The 23,723-nt window shown below is 46.8% G+C and overlaps 1 protein-coding gene across 1 annotated transcript in view; it reads right to left on the bottom strand.

Moving 5' to 3' along the window:
- LOC144772019 (N-acetylated-alpha-linked acidic dipeptidase 2-like) overlaps positions 1 to 23,723 on the bottom strand; it is a 283,318-nt gene that overhangs the window by 134,777 nt on the left and 124,818 nt on the right. The window contains exon 7 of the mRNA XM_078656233.1: positions 4,924 to 5,043. Coding sequence (XP_078512359.1) covers positions 4,924 to 5,043 — 120 coding nt within the window. The remainder of the gene's footprint in view (positions 1 to 4,923; positions 5,044 to 23,723) is intronic.

Raw genomic sequence — 23,723 nt, forward strand, 5'->3', positions numbered from 1 at the left:
ATGTTAACAAATGTGACCTACTTGATGACCCAATAACTTATAAGACATGTGTAACTGACTTGAAATGTATTTTCAAAAAAACTAAATTAAGCTGAATAAAGCTTATAAACGTTAGAATTAATAGTCTAAGGTTTATTGAGATACAAATTGAATAATCTCCCTCAACACCTTATTTGTTTTTCCAATATATGGGTGGTCCAGACCAGGGAGTCATGGACCAAAGCCTTGCTTGATCTTATCTGCTATGAGTACGGCAGTGGCCCTAGAGCTTCAACTGCTAGAAGGCGAATCATTGAGGCCCAATCGGCATTACAGCAATTGTGAGGATGGCAGCTGCCCAGGGAGGAGATACAAGTGCCATGAGGTTCACAGCAGCCCTATCAGGGCTGCAACTGCAGTGAAGTTCATATTGACTCATTATGGGGTTCGCCATGGCCAGTTGCCCTGCAACAACTGTGATGCCAGCATACGCCCAGCCAGAGCTGCCTCTAACTCCTTAGCCAGAGTGAGCCTCATCTGCTAAGTTGGAACGCACAGAAGCACCCAGACCTACAAGAGGCATCAGATCCCTTCAGGCAGCAGCATAAGGGATGGACAAGGACCATGCCTGGTTCCCTCTATGGACAATGAGGGACTACACCTAAGCACCACAACTCTCTGCCTGCTGTGATGTAAAACCAATGATTTCATACTAGCTGACCACGAGCGACTACAAACTGAATTTCTATATGCTACACAGCCGTGGGTAAAAAGGTGATTAAACAAGTAAAATGATTGCTTATTTGACTGGTGGTCCACCCACACCTGACCCTTATTTATGTATCGGCCATAATTGTTGTGGGAAAAGTTTGTCTAATGTGATGTTGGAGGGAGATAGAATGGATGTGTATAAGGGTGTAGCACCACATGAAAGTTGGGACCAGGATTCTTGCCCTGTATGCTGGAGTGAAATGTATAGTATCAAGTAAAATTGTTAAATTAAAAAGTGCATTCGGTTTTTGAAAAAAACAAAGCAAGAAACAAGCACAGGGCTGGACTCAAATGATTATGTATGTTGATTGAGTGCTAAGTTCTGAACTTGTGCCCCCACACTTGTACATGGGAAGCATGTGACTGCTCATCCTCGCTAGCCTAAGAGTCAAGTGTTTTTCCTTCCTGTGCCCAGTTCTCCCGTGGCCCACCCCCCTGCAATCCCATTCACCGCCCGTCTCCCGCCTCCCATGGAGACCGTGCCTGGACTGCGCCCAGCACCAGGACCCCTGGACCCCACGAACGCCACAACATCCGACACTGCTACAATGCCAGAACACACCACACACTCAACACGGACGATCACACACCTGCTTCCTGGCCGCCCCAAAGCGCACCCACGGAGCTTTCACCTGCCGGAACTGCAGCTTCACAAGCATCCGCCCCACCATGCTGCCGATCAGGAAAGAACCCAACCACCTCAGATGCATCCTTCTCAACACCCGCTCCGCCCGCAAACACGCCGTTGAACTCTGGGACCTACTCGACTCAACCTCCCCAGATGTCGCCTTCCTGACGGAGACCTGGCTGAACCCCGCCTCGGCACCAGACACAGCCATGAGCTTCCCGGAATGCTACAAGATCACCCGCAGCGACCGCACCAACGGAGCAGGAGGAGGAATCGCCATCGTCCACTGGAACACTCTCAGAGTCTCGACCAAAACCGATGACACCCTCAGCACCGCCGAACACCTGCACTTCCAGATACACACCGACCTCCACCATCCACAGAGTAACCCTCATCTACAGACCCCCCGGAACCCTACCGCAGTTCAGCGGCTCCATCGCCGACTTCGTCAGCACACACGCCCTAACCTCCACGGACTACATCCTCCTCGGGGACCTGAACTTCCAACTCGAGAACAACAGCGACACCAACTCCACCACCCTGATCGACAACCTAGCCAACCTCGGACTCAGACAACTCGTCACAACACCCACCCACTCTGCCAGTCACACGCTTGATCCCTTCTTCTCCGCAAGCCCCAACGTCTCCTTCAACCACACCACCGCACCAACCGCCTGCTCCCATGGACCAACATCAACGACGACGACACCATCAAGATCATGTACACCATCCACTCCAGATCTCCGTCAGACCCATGCCCACACCACTTCTTCAACAAAGCCAGCAAATCCATCGCACCCCATCTCCGGAAAGTCATCAACACCTCCTTTGAGACAACAACCTTCCCGGAGAGCTGGAAGCACGCCGAGATCGACACATTACTCAAGACACCCAAGGCAGACCCCAAGGACCTCAAGAACTTCCGGCCCATCTCCCTGCTTCCGTTCCCGGCAAAGGTCATCGAGAAGACCGTCAACGAACACCTGACCTGGTACTTCGAGGAGAACAACATCCTGGACCCTTCCCAGTCCGGGTTCCGCAGCAACCACAGCACCGAGACTACCCTCATTGCCGCCACTGATGACATCAAGTCCCTGCTGGACAACGGAGAAACGGCGGCCCTCATCCTCCTGGACCTGTCAGCCACCTTCGACACGGTCTGCCACCACACACTACGAACACGCCTCCACAACGCCGGGATCCAAGAGAAAGGCCCTGGACTGGACCACCTCTCCAGCAGAACACAGTGCGTCCACCTTCCCCCCTTCCGCTACGAAGCCATCGAGATCATCTTCGGCGTACCCCAGGGCTCATCCCTCTGCCCAACTCTGTTTAACATCTACATGGCACCGCTCGCCCACGTCGCCCGTAGGCACGACCTCAACATCTTCTCCTACGCCGATGACACCCAGCTGATCCTCTCCCTCACCAAGGACCCCCACACTGCCAAAACCAACCTTCACGAAGGAATGAAGGCCGTCGCTGAATGGATGAGGAACAGCTGACTGGAGCTGAACTCAGACAAGATGGAGGTCCTCATCCTCGGATCCACCCCTTCGGCCTGGGATGACTCCTGGTGGCTGACCGCACTGGTAACCGCTCCAACACCCACCGACCATGCACGCAAGCTAGGGGTCATCCTCGACTCCACCCTCTCCATGACTAAACAGGTCAACGCTGTCTCCTCCTCCTGCTTCAACACCCTCTGCATGCTCCGCAGGATCTACAAGTGGATCCCCACTGAAACGAGAAGAACGGTCACCCAGGCCCTCGTCAGCAGCAGGTTGGACTACGGAAACGCCCTCTACGCAGGAGCCTCGGCCAAACTCCTGAGACGGCTCCCACGCATCCAGAACGCCTCTGCACGCCTGATCCTAGACATCCCTCGCCGCAGCCACATCACACCCCACCTGAGAGACCTGCACTGGCTCCCGGTCAACAAGAGGATAACCTTCAAACTCCTTACCCATGCACACAAGGCACTCCACAACACCGGACCAACGTACTTCAACAGCCGACTCAGCTTCTACACCCCCACCCGCCAGCTCCGCTCTGCCGACCATACCCTCGCCACAATCCCCCGCTTCCGAAGAGCGACCTCCGGCGGCAGATCATTCTCCCACCTCGCTGCCAAGACCTGGAACACCCTCCCCATTCACCTACGGTAGACCCAAGACCTGCGGACATTCAGAAAACTCCTCAAGACCTGGCTTTTCGAGCAGTAGCAGCATTCCACACCCCAGCGCCTTGAGACCCTCACGGGTGAGTAGTGAGCTTTACAAATGATATGATTGATTGATTGAAGTGTGGAAAGCGGTGTACATGGCCAGGTTTACGGAGCCATAGTAAATGCACTCCATTACACCAGTCGGAAACAATCTCAACCTACATGGTCGGGCTTCGGTAGCCCATCTTTTGTGGCCCCACAAAAGAGGTCTGGCATGTTGTTTTTCAGATAATCTGAGAACATGTATAATGCTGGTGAGTCTTCACATATCGTGGATATTTATAGCACAATGGTGCCCACTCCTGTGTAATGCTTGAACAACCACAATGACGGTTATTCTTAGCATGCTTATAATTTTATTGCTACTGCAGTTTGAGGCCTTAACTTGCAAGTTTCATGTATTCTTGTTGCATTCATCTGTCAGCATCGATTCATACACACACCCATTCATCCATCCACTCACTAACATAACCCTTTTTTCTTGAATGCATCTATTCATCCATTAATTACCCATGCACTGTCCACCCAGTTAGTCAAAGATACATTCACCCACCCATCAATGCACTTTCATTCAGCCATCCATTCGTGCACTCACATATACACTCTTCCATGTACTAAATAATTGGAATGTTCACACTCATCCACTTACTCATCCCCAAAACCACACATACAACGATTCAATAAAGTACCTTCACCTATGAAATAATCTATTGGCTTTGCCAATGCCTGTTTAGATCATGTGTCACTAGACAAAAAATGAATACATTAAAACACCACCAACATGACGGTGCCACTTTAACATGTACGATGCATTAATTTCTCGTGAATAATGTTAGAAATAGATCTGGCAAATAAAATTGGTATCGGAACATATCTTTCACACACAACATGTGAATTTGGATCTATTATGTCACAGTGCTAATGCACTTTACTAGTGCATTATGGGCATGGTAATAAGCAGGCAGAGCTTCGGCAATCATCTGATGCATGTTTTTTTGCCTGAGGAAGAGGTGTGACGCCGGGGCTAGGGTGCGGCTAGGGCGTCTGACTCCGGAATCTGGGGATCACGGTTCGATCCCCGGCACCGGCGGCAGATTAGCCCAGTACCATGTGACTCTGGGCAATAGCTTGCTTAATCTTCCCGACGGCCCCCAGCGCCTAGAGACCCTAACGGGTGATTGTGCGCTTTACAAATGTGTATTATTATTATTATCCTCAAGCCCATCTTTGAAAATCTAGCCTAATCGTAAACATGTTTAGAAATGTAGTTGGTGGAGCAATTGATGATTTCTTTGTTTAAAACGTGGAACTACCATACCTTCTTTTACAAGACTGCCAAAACTTCGTACAACCTCATGTAGAACAGCTGCTCCAGTTGCTGGAGCAATACCTCCAAAGACCCAGGAATCTCGATGACCGCCCAAAATGATGTATCTATCTGTAGACATAAACATACACCTTTAATAACTGAATCACATTTCTGGCCTTGTCTGAATAGGAAAGAAAAACTGATAAACGATGCAAAGCAGATTTAAACCTACTGTTATCCATGTACACAGTCTTACAATTCCGAAATAAGAATACATGTTTCAGTGACTAACAGGGAAAGGAGAAACTCTTTCAGACCCAGTACATGATTTTGGTTAACTAAAACATACTATTATTCTCACATAATTGCTATCCATTAAATCACTTAAAATATAAAACTTTATATTTAACACATTTAGACATATTCACTAACTCCTTTAAAAATAAGAGGAATTTGGTTATTTTTGTCGAATACATTACATTTATCAAGTTATGAATTTAATCCTTTAACAAGTCTGACTCTATTTTCCTGATCAGAAAGCCGATTGCCATAGATCTCAATTCATCCAATTTAAAACAACATTTACATAGTGAATTTCCCACTGAGGGAGATCAAAATTATGGTATACAAAGTCAGGATTGCAGCTAGTACCCTGGGATGAATTTTAAGATTCCTCAAGTTGAATTTTAAGATTCTTCAGTTTGCCCCACAATATTTACCTACTGACCAAGTCAAATGTGAATCTGAAGTCCACATAATAACAAAACAATAAAGAAGACTAACTCTGGTTGGGTGCTCCGATTGGCCCACTCCATCTGTGTGTAGTTGAATGAGTGTCTCTAAAGCCTGGTTGCAACGATGGCAATAAAACAAATAAATTGACCCCGTTCAACAAGAGGTTTTAATTCTAATTTTGTGCAATGACTAAGCACTGATAATATTCGTCTATATTTGACTGGCTCAACCCGTCCCTTTCTAATAAATTGACACCAACAAGGCTTCCCTTCATAGTCTAGTACAATGGCAAAGGCCAAGACTGCTCTGCAACCCAGCCCCAGTATTTATGTACGATGTGTATATCTTTTTAATGAGCTGCTGGGACCGGACATGTGGCCAAGGCGTCTCCTGGGTCAGTTTATAAGATCCAGCAGATTTTGCAAGGACAGTACATTCTGGTTCTAATTCAAAAGTAGGGCCATCATCATCAGGAAGCTCAGAGAACATGTAGGAGAGGGGTACTTTTCAGCTACTATCTAAGATATGAATAGTGAATTAAACTGTGGGATAAGCCCAAAACCACAATGTTCTTCATGTTGCTCTAGTCTAAAGTTTTCAGCATCACATCACTTCTCTCCTGAATGTCAGTGGTTTCTTCGCTTATGCTAGTTTATTTTCTTGGGTCAATTTTCTCAGAGCTGTACTTTTTCTGCCATCCCCAGGCATGAATGGCTGGAATTGTAGCATGTACTATTCTAGCGCCGAATCCGATTTCGTCCGGAAGAGCTCCGAACCATGTTCAGAGCCCTTCCGACTGAATCGGTCAGTGCCGGCCGGATTTCTTCCCGACCGAGCCATTCCTATGGGCTCGGTCGGGAAGGAATCCGACTCGGATTTCCGGATTGCGGAGGACAGGCTCAGAGAGCCTGTCTGCAGTCCGGAAATCCTCCAGTACTCCCCCGGTCGCCTCTGTACGACCGAGGGAGTACGATGGCAGCTCTTCACTGCCTTTTTGTGCCGGCACAAAAAGGCTATCGGAAGCTGTGTCTGGGGGCCCCCAGCAGGGCCCCCATGGGTGTGAGGCCGCCGGATGGCAGCCTGGGTGCACCTATGGTGCCCCTCCGTTGATCCCTGCATCCGGTGGCAGGCACCTTGGGGTGCCGGCCACAGGGTGCAAGGATGAACTGCACCCCTGCTTTCTACATTGCAAGCGTGCTTTCCGGTCGGAAAGCATGCTTGCATTGTTAGGTATAGGAATGCGACCGAACCCTGTTCGGTCGCATCGTACTAGCAGGGCTGTAACCGATGACAGCAGGTCGGTCGGTTACAGCTCCTGCCCGATGTTGTACGGACTTAGGTCCACCCGACATCTGAATTGGCCCCTCTGTGTTTGATGTGGATTTCTCCATTGAATCCCCCCTTTTATTAATCACATACCTTTGGCTTTTTCAGTCAACTTCACACAAGCGAGAAGAGCACGGATTGAAGCCAAGAGGTTATAATTCATAATTGTCAGCATGCACCATCTTCAAAACCAGCATTTTTACTGTCAGCAACTAAGCAGTGCAAATGATACTTTTTTGGGGGGGATGGATGATAAATTAAATAAAGTTAATAATAAACTCGGTATTCGGCATTATATAGTGCTTTGTTTGAAAGGTCTCTTGTAAAACTATTATATCAAATCTATACAGAAACACTTCATTAAATGACTAGCGTCAGCAAAGACTTACTCCCTAATAATAACTGGCCCATTAAATCTACGTTATTATGCTGGTCTGGAATTATCGTTACCAGGGCATGGTGATTCCTGTGGCGGGTAATTAATAGGGATTACATGTTTTTGTTTTGTTCATAAGATGTGGGAACAGTATTTCCAGGACAGTTCCTGCATGCCTTCACCTGGAGTTTCCCATACAATCTCATCTAAGAACAAGCATTTACAATGCAATGGTTTCGCCTTTGGAAAAGTTAGAGCTATTGGCATTGTAAATGACAAAATTTGTATTTATGTGTTGGTTCTGAAAACAGATAAATAAATGGCATTGTCATTTACATTGCCATTAGCTTAATCTCTCGCAAATGTGAGACCTATTGTACCCTACGGACGAGCTCAGCAGACAGCAATTTCTACCACACACACACACACCCAGAGCCACACACACACACACCCAGAGCCAGCCACACACGCCCAGAGCCAGCCACACACACACTATCTAACTATCTGGACAGACGTCTTGTGAAGTATCAGGTTGGTTAGCAAGTGGTTCCTATATTCGACATGCAAGTTTTATTGACCACACTTCATTAATACACGAAGATGATATTAAAAAAAGTCAATTTGGTTTTATATTGAACAGAATGGACCAAATGACAGAGCAATTGGTTCATTGGCCAGTGAATTTCTGTTGTTTAAAACTAGCCCAACATTTGAACCCTTTCTTAATGAGGTAAACCCTCCTCTTGCCAAAACACTCTATTTGAAGCTAACATATGGTATACTAATATTAAAATCATATGTGGCAAGATGGACCAAGGACGGTAGCGATTTATGTACCTTGTGCTCTGGGGGTAAAAGGGAAGATATTACTCACGTTCTTTTTTTCTGCCAAGCTTATGGGATACAAAAGGGAGGTTGCTGCACTGTTCCAATGGAGAGTGAGAGAAGAGTTAACTGGCATGACCACAGATGTCAGAGTAACATCCTGGGGCATCCATTTTGTTGGATGTAATTGCCTCACACACCCCGAAGGATGTCATGCTTCATCATCGGCGGTTGCTCCTCGTCGGGGAGGCGGTGCAATCCCCGACGGGCTCACCTCAAAGAGGGGCTCTTTGGCGGAGATCTTTTTTCCAACAGCCTTATGGTGAGGTGGGGGTGTGTGGGCTGGGCTAGGTGTAATGGTGTGAGGGATATTAAAATGTAGCAAGGGGTACCGGAATTCAATTTATTCTGGGGGTCCCCTGGCTGCAGTTAAAAAAGTGGGGTTAGCTCACTAGGTGTCAGCAGGTTAGGTCGAGTGACCCTAGATGAGACTAAAGGTGATGCTGGTCGACATGTTTCTCGCTGTGGGTCTAGTCACCCGCGATTCATCAGGACCTTAATAAAGTGCAAGGGAAAACATGCTAGTGTCATGTGTGTCAATCGTTACCTCTGTGGGTACTCCTATGCCTAGACATAGAACAGAAAGAGGAGGACAATGGTTAATTACAAATCTGCATGTAAACAACTCAAGTCAATGCCAGGATGTATGACCTGTGGGGCATGCTGTTGGTGCTGGGGATTAATGTGCAACAACCAATGCATGCCTTGCAAATTGAGTGTGCAAAAGTGCATAGTGATCGGCACACACAATTATTGAGTCCGTGAGGAGGTTTGTGGTATAGTGCAGGCTAAAACCATAGGTTTAAAATAGGTAAAGGAAGATTAAAAAATGCAGCAGTTTGAGAGGACTGAACTGTCCTAGTGAAGGATTTAAGCAGGTATAGTATTAAGGGCACCGTTTGTAATATGATGTGACTACATGAACAACACTCACACACTGTGACCACAAGGGGTATATATAGATTTAGAAGTCTCACGTGCCCCACTTACCTAATGGTTAAGGATTGAATGCCACATGAGGGGTCGGCGGGACTGAACATCAAGGAAGAGCCCAGGGTTTTAGCTGGAGATAAAGTGTAACATAGCGCTTATAGTTGGGTGGTTGCTAAAGCTGATGTTAATAAATCTCAATGCAGAGTTTGGGCTGAGAGGTAAAGGACCTCCACGCTGTCTCCCTCCGTTAAATCCCTGTCTGGTAGACTCACCTCCATATTCCTGTGTCCGCGTAGTCAGACCTACCCTTCTCCGCCGAGCTCGAGTAGATATGGGAGCTCGGCGGCCGGGGCTATTTAAACCGCGCTGACAGGTCGGCGTGTGACGGCGCGTCTCCGCCTCCTCTGTCAGGTCACGTGGTTTGGGAGCTTTATGTGGCGGCCATCTTACAGCGGTGTGCTGGGGCGCATAGCGCTGAATGAACTTGATTCATAGTGGCTAATCTAGAGCATATTATTGTGCCAGGTGGGCAAATAAAGGGGGGTTAAAACGCCCCGTATTACCGGTGATAAATCCCCGCTGATGTGTGTGAGGAGCAGCTTTGTTAATGAAAACATCCTCTCTCATTTATGAAATACTCAGCGGCCATGTTGTGATGGGCACAGAATGGACTGACAAGTATGGTTATGGAATTGTAGCGGTATGCTATGGATTGGTGAGCCTACAAACTAAGAATCAAGTATGGCATGTGGAACACGTTACATAGTGTGTGGTATCGCGTTGCATAGTGTTTGGTTTCAGCAACGGGGGCTGATGTTAAAACTATTAGGGTGGATCACTGTCAAAGATGTAACCAGTGAACTGGACCGTTGGATTCACAAGGGACTGGATAAGGTACTAGATATCCTATAGTGAGTGCCACGGAATATCCTCGTTAAGGCCCTGTTTGTCTGTAGACAATCGATGGATCCATCTCTGTTCTTTCCGGAACAGGGCATTACTTGGGCAGTTCGGACTGGCTTCAAGCACCACCCATCTCATGGAGTCTTCATCGTGGTTTTGTTCAACAAAATGTTTGCACATCTTGGTATGGGTCTTTTTGCAACGAAAGTTGCTGCGGTGTTCAATAATTCTCGTTTTAACGGGACGGGTGGTCATCCCGATGTAGAGTAGGTCACAAGGGCACTTGAGCATGTATATACAATGTGATGTATTACAATTAGTGTGGTGTCTGATCTCCCATTTGAAGGCTTCAGAGAGCTGGATGGTCTTGAGTGTCATGGTGTACCTACAAACACCACACATTCCACAAGGATAGTGACCTGTCACTGGGGGTAGGTGCCATAAAGTTTGTTGGGTTTCTTTTCTGGTACACTTAGGTCTAGTACTGATAAGGATGTCCTTCAGGTTTCGAGATCTCTTGAAGGCGAACCTTGGTTCTTCTAGGGATAAGTCCCCAGTGTTCAGGATCTCCCAATGACGTCTGATGGTTCCCCTAATCTTAGTGGATAAAGGGGTATATGTTGTTACACATGTAATAGGTTGATTCTCAACTGGGATTCTTTCTTGCCTCTCTAGAAGCGCTTCTCTGTTGTTGTTCCTAGCGCGTTTCCTGGCCTTAAGGACATCGCGTCTAGGATAGCCCCTATCAAGTAGGTTCCTTGAGAGGATTTCGGACTCCTTTTTATAGTCAGATACCTTACTACAATTGTGTCTTATTCGTAGAAATTGTCCGAAGGGCAGATTGGTGCGTAAGGCCCTCGGATGGTGACTCTTAAAGTGTAAAAGACTATTGCGGTCAGTAGGTTTGCGGTACATGGTGGTGCTAATGGACCCATCTTCTAGTCTAATAGTAAGATCCAGGAAGGCAATTTACTTGGGTGAGGAGGCCATCGTGAAACGTAAGTGAGGATTTAAAGAGTTGACCCAGACTAGGAAGGCTTCATGTGACATCGGTGGGCCTTTCCACAAAATCAGGATGTCATCAATGAAGCGCTTCCACATCCTGATGTTGTCCTTGAAAGGATTGGTCTCGTGGTGTATATGCAACCCTTCAAACTTAGCCATGTAAAGACAGGCCACCGAAGGGGCAAAGGTGCTGCCCATGGATGTCCCCTGGGTCTGGTGGTAGTATGTGCCTCTGTATTCGAAGTAATTTTCAGTCAGGGCTAGGGTGGCGCACTCCATAATAAAGGTCTGTGGAGTGTTTGAGTCCCAAGTCTCCAAGCCTAGTCTTTCCTCAATCACCTCTAGAGTGGCCCTCTGAGGAATGTTTGTGTAGAGGGCCTCTACATCTAGGGTGATAAGGAGATCAATATCTCCTGTGTTCTGGATGTTATCCAGAATGCGTAATACGTCTGTGGTGTCCTGGACGTAAGAGGGAATGCTTTTGACAAGGGGTTGGAGGAAGTGATCGCAAAATTGCGAAAGGGGCTCCAAGACTGAGTCTATCCCTGACACAATGGGTCTCCCTGGTACTGGTCTCGTTGCTTTATGTATCTTGGGTAAGATATAAAAATATGGTACCCTCGGGTCTTTTTTAACCAGGAAGTCTGCCTCTTTCCTAGTGATCCACTGCTCACACTCTGCGCTGGTGACCAGGCTTGTAATCGTGGTTTGTAGGCGCGTGGTAGGGTCACTGGCAATGGGAGTGTAGTATCTATTGTCACTCAGTTGTCTGATACATTCCAACTCGTAGTCTTTAGTATTCATAAGCACTGTGGCACCCCCTTTGTCTGCCTGTTTGATGGTTATGAGCGGGTCATCCGCCAAAGATTTCAATATGGCCATCTCATTCCCAGAGATGTTACAGTGCGGTGTTTTCAAGTTCAGTTTGGAGATGTCTTTGAGCACAGCTTGTTCAAAAGTGAGTACTTCATTCGGCACCAATCCGTTGTGTGGTGTGAAGGTTGAGGGATTGTGTAATCCAGAGTCAGCAATGGGTTCACAGGGCCTCCCTTCAAAAAAGGTTTTCAATCTTATTTTCCTGAAAAAGGATTTCAGTTCTCTAGTTTGTTCGAACGGGTCAATCTTAGGTGTGGGGACAAACCCCAGACCTTTCTGTAGGACATCTTCCTCACCCTGTGTGAGGGGACGGTCAGATAGATTGACCACCAAGCTTACTGTGGTCCTGACCGGCTCGTGCTCCTCGTGTCCATCCCTTGGGGGCGTGAATCCTCCCATTGTACTCTCTTTTCTGGTGCGTTCCCTCTTTTTCGCCCGCGCCCTCTGCCCCGACCTCTGCCTAAAAAAGGAGGGTGTGTAGGGTTTGTTGGGGGATAGAATGGAGGGTATTGTGGACCAAACGGGGGCTGAAAATGGGGAAATTGAGGATATTGCCAAAACGGGGTACCTGCTGGATGTCCCTGATTAGGGTAACCGTTGAAATTGTTTTGTCCACGTCCTCTTCCTCTTTTTGCCCTCGGGGGCATCTGTGCAGGAGTATTATCCCCACTGCTGTCGGAGCCGCTGTTAGAGCCCCTTCTAGAGGAATTTGCGCTCGAATCAGAATTATAGTTGGTGCCTGCGGGGACGTAATCGTCCCTAAGGTACGGATAGACTTTCTCCTTAGAGAATTTTTTAATATCCTTTTGCAGCTTAGCTATCTTCTGGTTCAAGAGATATTCTTTGTGTTCAGCCATTTCTTTATTAATCTCGGCCAGTTTCGTTTTAAAGCCTGGATTTTGTACCGCGCTTTTCAGGGCGGCCTAGGCTGCTTGGATTTTCACTAGAAGAGCGTCTGCTAGTCTTTTCGCTGTGTTTACAATGAGAATAAGAAGATCATGGGTACACTTCCATGACACCTGTGACCACTCCACTTTGAATTGGCCATCCTCCCAGAATATTCTGGGGAAGTTCTTAACGATCAATCCATTCGGTGCTATTTTGGCCTTGAAATATTGGGCCATCATAGTCCCATGGATCGTAATCCTTATCCATTCTCGTTTCAAGTCCGACAGGGATTGCCACTCGGTGGTGTTACTCCCTGTTGCTGGTTCACTATCGATGCCAAAGAGGGATGGTGTCCTCATGATTGCTGCAGCCTCCTCCTCGCCAAAACTCAGTCCTTGACCCTCCATAGTGGTGAAGTCCAGGGGGGCCGGTCTCGGTGGGGTGGAGTTCTCCTCAAGGGGTGGACAATTTTTAAGAAAAAAGAGAGGTAGGAGAAATCCAAAAAAGGGGGGGGGGTTGTAGGTTCCAAGGCCAAGGGTTGGTAATGGAACCAGTGCGACCCAATCCGATTCGGTGGAGTCGGTTGAATGGGGGATATGAACAAACTAACCCGCCAAGAGGGTACTCCCACGGTCGAAACCGTGCTCAAGTCTATATCAAAAAGGGGGGGAGTTAAGGTAGTTGATCAATGGATCAGCGGACACGGTTTACCACACAGGGTGTTGGAAGGTCCAGTTACAGCTTGTGTCCGTATATTGCACTAGGAATACAAAAGGGAGGTTGCTGCACTGTTCCAATGGAGAGTGAGAGAAGAGTTAACTGGCATGACCACAGATGTCAGAGTAACATCCTGGGGCATCCATTTTGTTGGATGTAATTGCCTCACACACCCCGAAGGATGTCATGCTTCATCATCGGCGGTTGCTCCTCGTCGGGGAGGCGGTGCAATCCCCGACGGGCTCACCTCAAAGAGGGGCTCTTTGGCGGAGATCTTTTTTCCAACAGCCTTATGGTGAGGTGGGGGTGTGTGGGCTGGGCTAGGTGTAATGGTGTGAGGGATATTAAAATGTAGCAAGGGGTACCGGAATTCAATTTATTCTGGGGGTCCCCTGGCTGCAGTTATAAAAGTGGGGTTAGCTCACTAGGTGTCAGCAGGTTAGGTCGAGTGACCCTAGATGAGACTAAAGGTGATGCTGGTCGACATGTTTCTCGCTGTGGGTCTAGTCACCCGCGATTCATCAGGACCTTAATAAAGTGCAAGGGAAAACATGCTAGTGTCATGTGTGTCAATCGTTACCTCTGTGGGTACTCCTATGCCTAGACATAGAACAGAAAGAGGAGGACAATGGTTAATTACAAATCTGCATGTAAACAACTCAAGTCAATGCCAGGATGTATGACCTGTGGGGCATGCTGTTGGTGCTGGGGATTAATGTGCAACAACCAATGCATGCCTTGCAAATTGAGTGTGCAAAAGTGCATAGTGATCGGCACACACAATTATTGAGTCCGTGAGGAGGTTTGTGGTATAGTGCAGGCTAAAACCATAGGTTTAAAATAGGTAAAGGAAGATTAAAAAATGCAGCAGTTTGAGAGGACTGAACTGTCCTTCTAGTGAAGGATTTAAGCAGGTATAGTATTAAGGGCACCGTTTGTAATATGATGTGACTACATGAACAACACTCACACACTGTGACCACAAGGGGTATATATAGATTTAGAAGTCTCACGTGCCCCACTTACCTAATGGTTAAGGATTGAATGCCACATGAGGGGTCGGCGGGACTGAACATCAAGGAAGAGCCCAGGGTTTTAGCTGGAGATAAAGTGTAACATAGCGCTTATAGTTGGGTGGTTGCTAAAGCTGATGTTAATAAATCTCAATGCAGAGTTTGGGCTGAGAGGTAAAGGACCTCCACGCTGTCTCCCTCCGTTAAATCCCTGTCTGGTAGACTCACCTCCATATTCCTGTGTCCGCGTAGTCAGACCTACCCTTCTCCGCCGAGCTCGAGTAGATATGAGAGCTCGGCGGCCGGGGCTATTTAAACCGCGCTGACAGGTCGGCGTGTGACGGCGCGTCTCCGCCTCCTCTGTCAGGTCACGTGGTTTGGGAGCTTTATGTGGCGGCCATCTTACAGCGGTGTGCTGGGGCGCATAGCGCTGAATGAACTTGATTCATAGTGGCTAATCTAGAGCATATTATTGTGCCAGGTGGGCAAATAAAGGGGGGTTAAAACGCCCCGTATTACCGGTGATAAATCCCCGCTGATGTGTGTGAGGAGCAGCTTTGTTAATGAAAACATCCTCTCTCATTTATGAAATACTCAGCGGCCATGTTGTGATGGGCACAGAATGGACTGACAAGTATGGTTATGGAATTGTAGCGGTATGCTATGGATTGGTGAGCCTACAAACTAAGAATCAAGTATGGCATGTGGAACACGTTACATAGTGTGTGGTATCGCGTTGCATAGTGTTTGGTTTCAGCATCGGGGGCTGATGTTAAAACTATTAGGGTGGATCACTGTCAAAGATGTAACCAGTGAACTGGACCGTTGGATTCACAAGGGACTGGATAAGGTACTAGATATCCTATAGTGAGTGCCACGGAATATCCTCGTTAAGGCCCTGTTTGTCTGTAGACAATCGATGGATCCATCTCTGTTCTTTCCGGAACAGGGCATTACTTGGGCAGTTCGGACTGGCTTCAAGCACCACCCATCTCATGGAGTCTTCATCGTGGTTTTGTTCAACAAAATGTTTGCACATCTTGGTATGGGTCTTTTTGCAACGAAAGTTGCTGCGGTGTTCAATAATTCTCGTTTTAACGGGACGGGTGGTCATCCCGATGTAGAGTAGGTCACAAGGGCACTTGAGCATGTATGTACAATGTGATGTATTACTCCTTAACGGAGGGAGACAGCGTGGAGGTCCTTTACCTCTCAGCCCAAACTCTGCATTGAGATTTATTAACATCAGCTTTAGCAACCACCCAACTATAAGCGCTATGTTACACTTTATCTCCAGCTAAAACCCTGGGCTCTTCCTTGATGTTCAGTCCCGCCGACCCCTCATGTGGCATTCAATCCTTAACCATTAGGTAAGTGGGGCACGTGAGACTTCTAAATCTATATATACCCCTTGTGGTCACAGTGTGTGAGTGTTGTTCATGTAGTCACATCATATTACAAACGGTGCCCTTAATACTATACCTGCTTAAATCCTTCACTAGAAGGACAGTTCAGTCCTCTCAAACTGCTGCATTTTTTAATCTTCCTTTACCTATTTTAAACCTATGGTTTTAGCCTGCACTATACCACAAACCTCCTCACGGACTCAATAATTGTGTGTGCCGATCACTATGCACTTTTGCACACTCAATTTGCAAGGCATGCATTGGTTGTTGCACATTAATCCCCAGCACCAACAGCATGCCCCACAGGTCATACATCCTGGCATTGACTTGAGTTGTTTACATGCAGATTTGTAATTAACCATTGTCCTCCTCTTTCTGTTCTATGTCTAGGCATAGGAGTACCCACAGAGGTAACGATTGACACACATGACACTAGCATGTTTTCCCTTGCACTTTATTAAGGTCCTGATGAATCGCGGGTGACTAGACCCACAGCGAGAAACATGTCGACCAGCATCACCTTTAGTCTCATCTAGGGTCACTCGACCTAACCTGCTGACACCTAGTGAGCTAACCCCACTTTTTTAACTGCAGCCAGGGGACCCCCAGAATAAATTGAATTCCGGTACCCCTTGCTACATTTTAATATCCCTCACACCATTACACCTAGCCCAGCCCACACACCCCCACCTCACCATAAGGCTGTTGGAAAAAAGATCTCCGCCAAAGAGCCCCTCTTTGAGGTGAGCCCGTCGGGGATTGCACCGCCTCCCCGACGAGGAGCAACCGCCGATGATGAAGCATGACATCCTTCGGGGTGTGTGAGGCAATTACATCCAACAAAATGGATGCCCCAGGATGTTACTCTGACATCTGTGGTCATGCCAGTTAACTCTTCTCTCACTCTCCATTGGAACAGTGCAGCAACCTCCCTTTTGTATTCCTAGTGCAATATACGGACACAAGCTGTAACTGGACCTTCCACCACCCTGTGTGGTAAACCGTGTCCGCTGATCCATTGATCAACTACCTTAACTCCCCCCCTTTTTGATATAAGCTTATGGGATGGCAAGGGAAAAATGAATAAAACCAGTTTGCAGAAACATAGGTGTGAGATCATACCAGGTGGCGGAAAGAATATTAAAAACAAACACGAGCCAAGTACTTGTTTTTGCCGTAAGCAGATTTTTGCTAGCAGTCAACTTTATTAGGATTAGGGCGGGCGAGAAACTCTAGTATACGTATGTGCATCTACAAGAAGATGCAAGAAAAAAGCGAACATAATGGGATGCTAGACCTGAACTATGCTCAGGGGATGATAACTGCCGAATTTAACCAATTTTATGAATTACTTGTTTGCTAATTGTAGATAGGATGAAAACATCTTGTTTTTTATGTTTTGATATGTGCCCTTTTATTTTAATGTATTTATTGTATAGCTTCGATTTTAACATCCCTCCAGAATGGAATTCATGAATTGTAAAACTAGATCAGAGGATTATGTATCTCTATGTGAACGCTCTATGATAAAATGTGTCATTGTTTTTAATGTACGCCTCCAGAATGGAATTCATGAATTGTAAAACTAGATCAGAGGATTATGTATCTCTATGTGAACGCTCTATGATAAAATGTGTCATTGTTTTTAATGTACCTTTTATGATACGTTTGTATCGAAATAAAGGAATAAAGAAGAAAGACCTCTTACTTTATTTAATATGAATTAATATGAAGACACAGCAGGGGGTGCCATATTGTGGTAAAGTGTGAGACCTTATAGACCAAGAATCACGCAAAAGCGGGAAGCTTCACCGCAGGTGTGGGTGTGTCTATCTTTAAACATGTAACGGACAATGTACACAGAGCAAGAGTGAAGGAGAACTATTCAAAACAGAGATTCTCATAGGCAAATGGCGAGTGTATATACCCAGATATAAAGTCATATCGGAAAGTAATCATGCAATACTTTTATCGATGCAATCTGGTAAGACCACGTTCATGTCCCTGAATGGGACGATGCTAGCGTGGTTATTCTTCAGTGGAATGTAAATATCCATTCATCAGTTTCGCCTGCGTAGTATACCTAAGGCGCAAGTCAGATAGATATGGGGTTCAATGTAAGCGCGTAATTCGAACTACCCATTTGTTTGTCTTGTGTATATGATAAATCTAGCATGAACTATAAGTATAGTTGTCACGAGCGACTTATCTCTTAATGATTGAAGGGCTGCTAAGTATTCAATGCAACCAGTGGTGGTTCTGTTTTACGATATATGCCAAATGTTATCAGTCATATTCTATGTTCTCTACAAGACGATCCATTACCAATTCTGGTAAATATATACGTAATGAATAATAACATACCTCGCTTGGACCCATCCAAACACGTTAGAAGAGACACCAAGGTGTGTTGTCCATATGCCTCAAGCTTCTTACTGCTAACTTGTGAAAAGAATATAAGTCTAAATCTATCTGAATGACGGTACGACTGACTGTGACTGAATCCTTACCTCGCTCCGATACCGGTGATCCCGATTACAAGGTTATACCCGAAGCCTCGAAGTATTCAATCGTTGTTCATTTTACGAACTAAGGCGGAAGGTTACCACACAGCTCTTAATGAGCGCCGGTGATGAGAAGAAAGAACGAACGATGACGGGAACGAGCCTGCGGTTATGGGAGTTGTAGTGTGCCATTACTCTACATCGTATTGTCAGTAAAAAAGAGAGAAAGAATATGAATTATCCCTTAGTGTCTGTATCTTAGTTTGAAGGGAAAAGAAACATGTCAAACGCTTGTGTATTCATAATAAGTGACCGAGTCTAACTAGTATCAACAATCTCTCTCCTATGCATTGTGGGAAATGTAGCATCCCTTGATTGTTGATGTTCGTATCGTGCTACCAAAGATTATCTATGGCTCTGTTCGTCTATGCCCTTGGGGAAAAATAAAAAAGAGAAAAAAGGAAACATCTACGCACAGACTTACTGGGTAGCTAAGACTTACAAATGTGGACAATTTCCCGAGTTGCATGTAATAGCGCATCGTTCGGATTTGCATTACGATAATGAAACTAAAACCACTAACGCATTGTAATGTCTGGATTTGTAGATGTATTAATCCTACTCGAGTTTTAACCGTGTGGCATATAAAAACTATGAAAAATTGTGATTCGACTCTATTAACAATTGTATCAACCTTACTTAGAATCATAATGTAATAACCATAACACAGATCTGACCAATTAAAGAGATGAATATGCTTTTTTTTAAAAAAATTACAAGTCGGAAAATATCAAGAAGTTAAAACAAGTCAGGTCCCGGGCCGGCCAGCCAATCACAGCGCGGCCCGGGGAATGACGTCACGGGGGTGTCCCGGGCCGGCAGCCAATCACAGCGCGGCCCAGGACAAAGGGGCGGGACTTAAAAAAAGCCCGAGAAACGCCCCCGAATCGCGTTTTCACAGGGAAAGCGTGATTGACAGCCTCTGTCTCCCAATGGCTAGCCTCCATTTATGGAGCTAGCCAATGGGAGACAGAGGCGGGACTAAGCCCCACACTGTAGGAACATAAGATTTCTCCTGGGCGGAGCTAGTGCTCCGGCCCAGGCGAAACCTAAAAACAAGTGTGTAAAATAAATTTCTGGCCACTCATTATGAGGATCTAAGGGCCTGGTTTTTGTGCATCATATCCTATGGCACTTGTAATAAGATGAACAGCATGTCCGTCATGTTTGTGACTGAGTATCTTGTCCGCCAAAATAGAAATCAGGCCCACGTGTCTGTGCCGCACTATTCAAAACATCAATCAAATTATGATTGGCCTACATTAGCTGAACATAAGCACGTAAAAAGGGACACATTTAATCTTAGCAAAACGCGCATCACCCAAAAATTGCTTTCAATATCAGAGAATGGAAGTTATGCTCAGTTGGAATAAAATAGGGTTCTCTTTTTTTTTTTACAAGTGTTTATGTAAGATAGATATTTGCAGTGCTGTGACGCATGTGTGGAAACAGCGAACACACGCATCCCTCGCCTTATTCAGTATTCCGTACTTCATCGCATCTTGCTTTCACCAAGAATGTGCGCATTCAGATAAGAACTCTGTGCACTGCTGCTGGAAGGAGGTGCTTTTTGTTCACAGTTTGCTTTGCACACCCAATTCTCGGATTCTAAAATCAATGTTGTCATTGTTGGCCAAAACAGCACACAGCAGAACCGGACAATGAAATTAATTCACAGACACAGATAGTTTGCTGATACATACAAATTTGATTAAATAAAACATTGTGTTGCAGTTGGGGAAGAAAGGGTGGCCTTTTCCAGGATGGCATAATGGTGCGTCGAAGCAGGCCGTCAAGAGCATGACACCCCAGTACAATAATTCCGGCCTGTGATTCGAAAAATGTTTTGTATGCCTGCCTACATGTTTGCAAATACCGACACTTTCCCCAGCTGCCAGCCAAAGATTGTTAGTGTAGGAATGTTTTCCACTCGAAGAAGAACAGCAGCTTAAAAAAAAATTCAGATAGGCACGTACATAAGCTTTGCTGTATATGGGCAAAGGATAACATCAGCATACGCAAATATTGTCCTCTATAGCTCATAAAAATTGGCAATTTCTTAAATGATAAATAATTCAATAGTATTGCTTCATTAACCTTCCTGCTGCCTCAAATTTACTTAAAAATGCACCATTTGTCTTCTCTTTTTTCAAACTTTGCTCGGGGAACCCCCCCCCCCCCTTGAAGACATGGCTTTTTCCGACTTCGCCGAAGCACAACACAGCTACCCGATCTGCAATTCCCTAGAGAAACCTCAGGGTAGAAAGACAATTTGATAGCGCTAAGCTGGGTGGATGCTGTGCTTTACAAATGTTCAGATAAATAAAAAAATAATATATCCCTTTCTTGATAAAGGTTCATTGCCACCCTCACTGAGTCCCTGCACAGAATGAGACAGTGGGCACGGCCCAATGAGTGATAGTGCTGCAGTGCCTTCCTGATGTTGCAGTTCTTCCTAGTGTTGTGTCGGTAGCACCGACACTCATTTAATGGAGGGGACGTGAAGGTAAAAGGGTTGGGGCCTAGTGCTTAAAGAACCACAGGAGCCTGAGTGATAATCAACTGCAGGTGGTCGTCTCCGTTGCCAACAGGCCGACGTGAGCATGCCCCTGACCTTTTATTTGCTTTTAGGTCATGTGGTGCATACGTCACGACGCAACTCTGTTGTCACGTATCGCGACATTACATTCCTTCCCAACAAGGTTTTAAACAACATTACATAGGCAGTCTCTTCATCAATTACCACATTTGGGTTAGTCCAGCTAAAAATGTTCCCACTACTAGCGCAGGGATAAACAATGACCAAAATAATGATAAGGAACAGTCTTACATTATATAGTCTCATAGTCGCGATGAGGGTTCAGGATTTCTTCGCAGGTTATATTGCGACAGACCTAGACCAGACAGCACAGGGCTAGTTGCCTCCGGAGCCTCTCCCTGTCGTGGAGATTCAGGCGCGGTGGAAACGTTGTCACCACCTTCTACCTCAGATTCACCAGCCCCGAAATCACTTCGATCAACATCTTCTCCTGAGTCAACCGTGTCATTGGGAGCGGGGGCCCCACTGGCACTCAGCCCCATTCCAGCAATAGCAGCCGGGGTTGCAGCCGGGACCACGGTCTCGGTGTGGAAGAGTTTGAAATGGGAAACATTGCGAGCCACTGTCTCCTGTCCTTGGGTAGCGATGACTCGGGTTCCCTTGATGCTCACCACTGTCCAGGGCAACTTTTCATAAGGGAGTTGGAACTTGCCCGCTGTACCCCGATTTCGTAACAGGACCAGGTCGCCTTCTTTGATCAGACTGGCTTGAGCATGACGGCGATGGTTTACTTGAGCATGGGCTTTCTTCCTTCTCGTGTCAATCTAGTGGTCATTGGGATTCGTGGGCTGCCACTGAGGATGATGAGGTATGGTGTCGGTGATGACCCGACCCATCAGCAGGTGTGCAGTGGCTACCCCAGTGGTGGTGTGAGGGGTCTGCCGATAGCTACGCAGGAACGTGAAAATGTCTAGTTCGATGGACTGTCCTTTGTCATGAGCGATTCGTATGACTTTATTAAGGGTCCTCATGAACCTTTCAGCCTCACCGTTAGCTTGAGGCCAACATGGCGTGATTGGACGGTGTTGCACTCCCAGGCCGGTGAGGTAGTCAGACAGTTCTTGTCCGTGGAAGGTTGGTCCATTATCGGTCCGCATGCGTGGCCATTATCTTCTTGAGTTTGGGTATCACTTCGGCAGCACTTGGAGTCCCAACAATCTCCACCTCAGGATATTTCGAGTAATCATCTATTGCTACCAAGGTGTGCCGGCCGTCTGGGAGACTGCCAAAATCCATGCTCACACAGGACCAGTGGTGGTGCGGACAAGGTTTGGTTATGACCGGGGCAGGGTGAGGTAAGTCACCAGTGACTTGGCAGGCTGGACAGGAACAATCCATGCTCTCAACTAGTTCATCCATGAGTGGGAACCACACCTTAGTGCGAAGACGTGATTTTGTCTTGACCATGCCCTGATGTCCGACATGGGCCAATTGCACACATCTGTCGGTGAGCGCTGTGGGTATAACCAGGCGATGTCCCCGCAGCAAGCACCCCGTGGGGTCTTCCGTGTGCTCCGTTTTCACATGATACAAGGTTTCCATTATCCTTTGGGCAGGAATGGTTAGGATTTTCCAATCGTCCTTGGCTTTGCGCCAATTTCCATGCTGTAAAATTCGTTTTGCCCATTGGAGACATTCCTCTTGGGCCGTAGCTTCAGCTAGGTCTTTCATCGATAGGGGGTGGGGCAGGACCTGGCAGTAACGTATCTGACATACTCCTCCATGTCCTCTGCTTCCTCCATCTCCTTGGCAGTGGCTTCTCGCGGATGTCGGGACAAGTAATCTGCCGGATTGCGAGACCCCGGCTGATATTCCACACGACAATTGTAGTCCTGCAGCTGGAGCATCCATTTCTCGATCCTCTGCGGAGGTTTAGTAGATGTCCCAGCAAATAGGGCCATTAATGGTTTTCCATACACGTAAAGGTGAAAGTGGCGACACCCCAGTGAATGGCGATAGCCTCTTTCTCTATTTGAGAATACCGTTGCTCTGTCGCCGTCAGAGATCGGCTTGCAAACGCCACTGGTGCCCAATCTTCCTCCGGTCGTAGCTTCTGTAACAAGACGGCACCTAGGCCCACCGGGCTAGCATCCACTGCCATTTGGGTCATCTTCTCTGGATCGAAGAACACTAGCGTGGTCGCTTCGGACAGGGCATCCTTGATGTTCTTGAAGGCTTTTTCTTGAGGAGGGCCCCATTCCCAGGGGACCGAGTCTTTGGTCAACTCTCTGTGTGGCATTGTGAGTGAGGTCAAATCCTTGATGAACCTACCACAGTAGTTGACCATCCCTAAAAAGCTGCGGACTTCGGTCACACTAGCAGGGGCGATGGCGCTTTTGATGTCTCGCACTTTGTCGCGATCTGGGTTGACACCCTCCGTTGAGAACGTATAACCAAAGAATTGTAACTTGGTTTTCAGAAATTCGCATTTCTCACAATTAAGCGTTAGACCAGCTTCTCGCAGCCTCCGTAGCACTTGGGTGAGACGGGCGTTGTGTTCAGGTAGAGACTTGGTATGACGTTAATGACTCCTGGAATGTCGGCAATCAACTCTTGGATAACATGTTGAAACACCTCCGCAGC

Source organism: Lissotriton helveticus, chromosome 8 (assembly GCF_964261635.1).
Source record: "Lissotriton helveticus chromosome 8, aLisHel1.1, whole genome shotgun sequence".
In the NCBI taxonomy this organism is placed as follows: domain Eukaryota; kingdom Metazoa; phylum Chordata; class Amphibia; order Caudata; family Salamandridae; genus Lissotriton; species Lissotriton helveticus.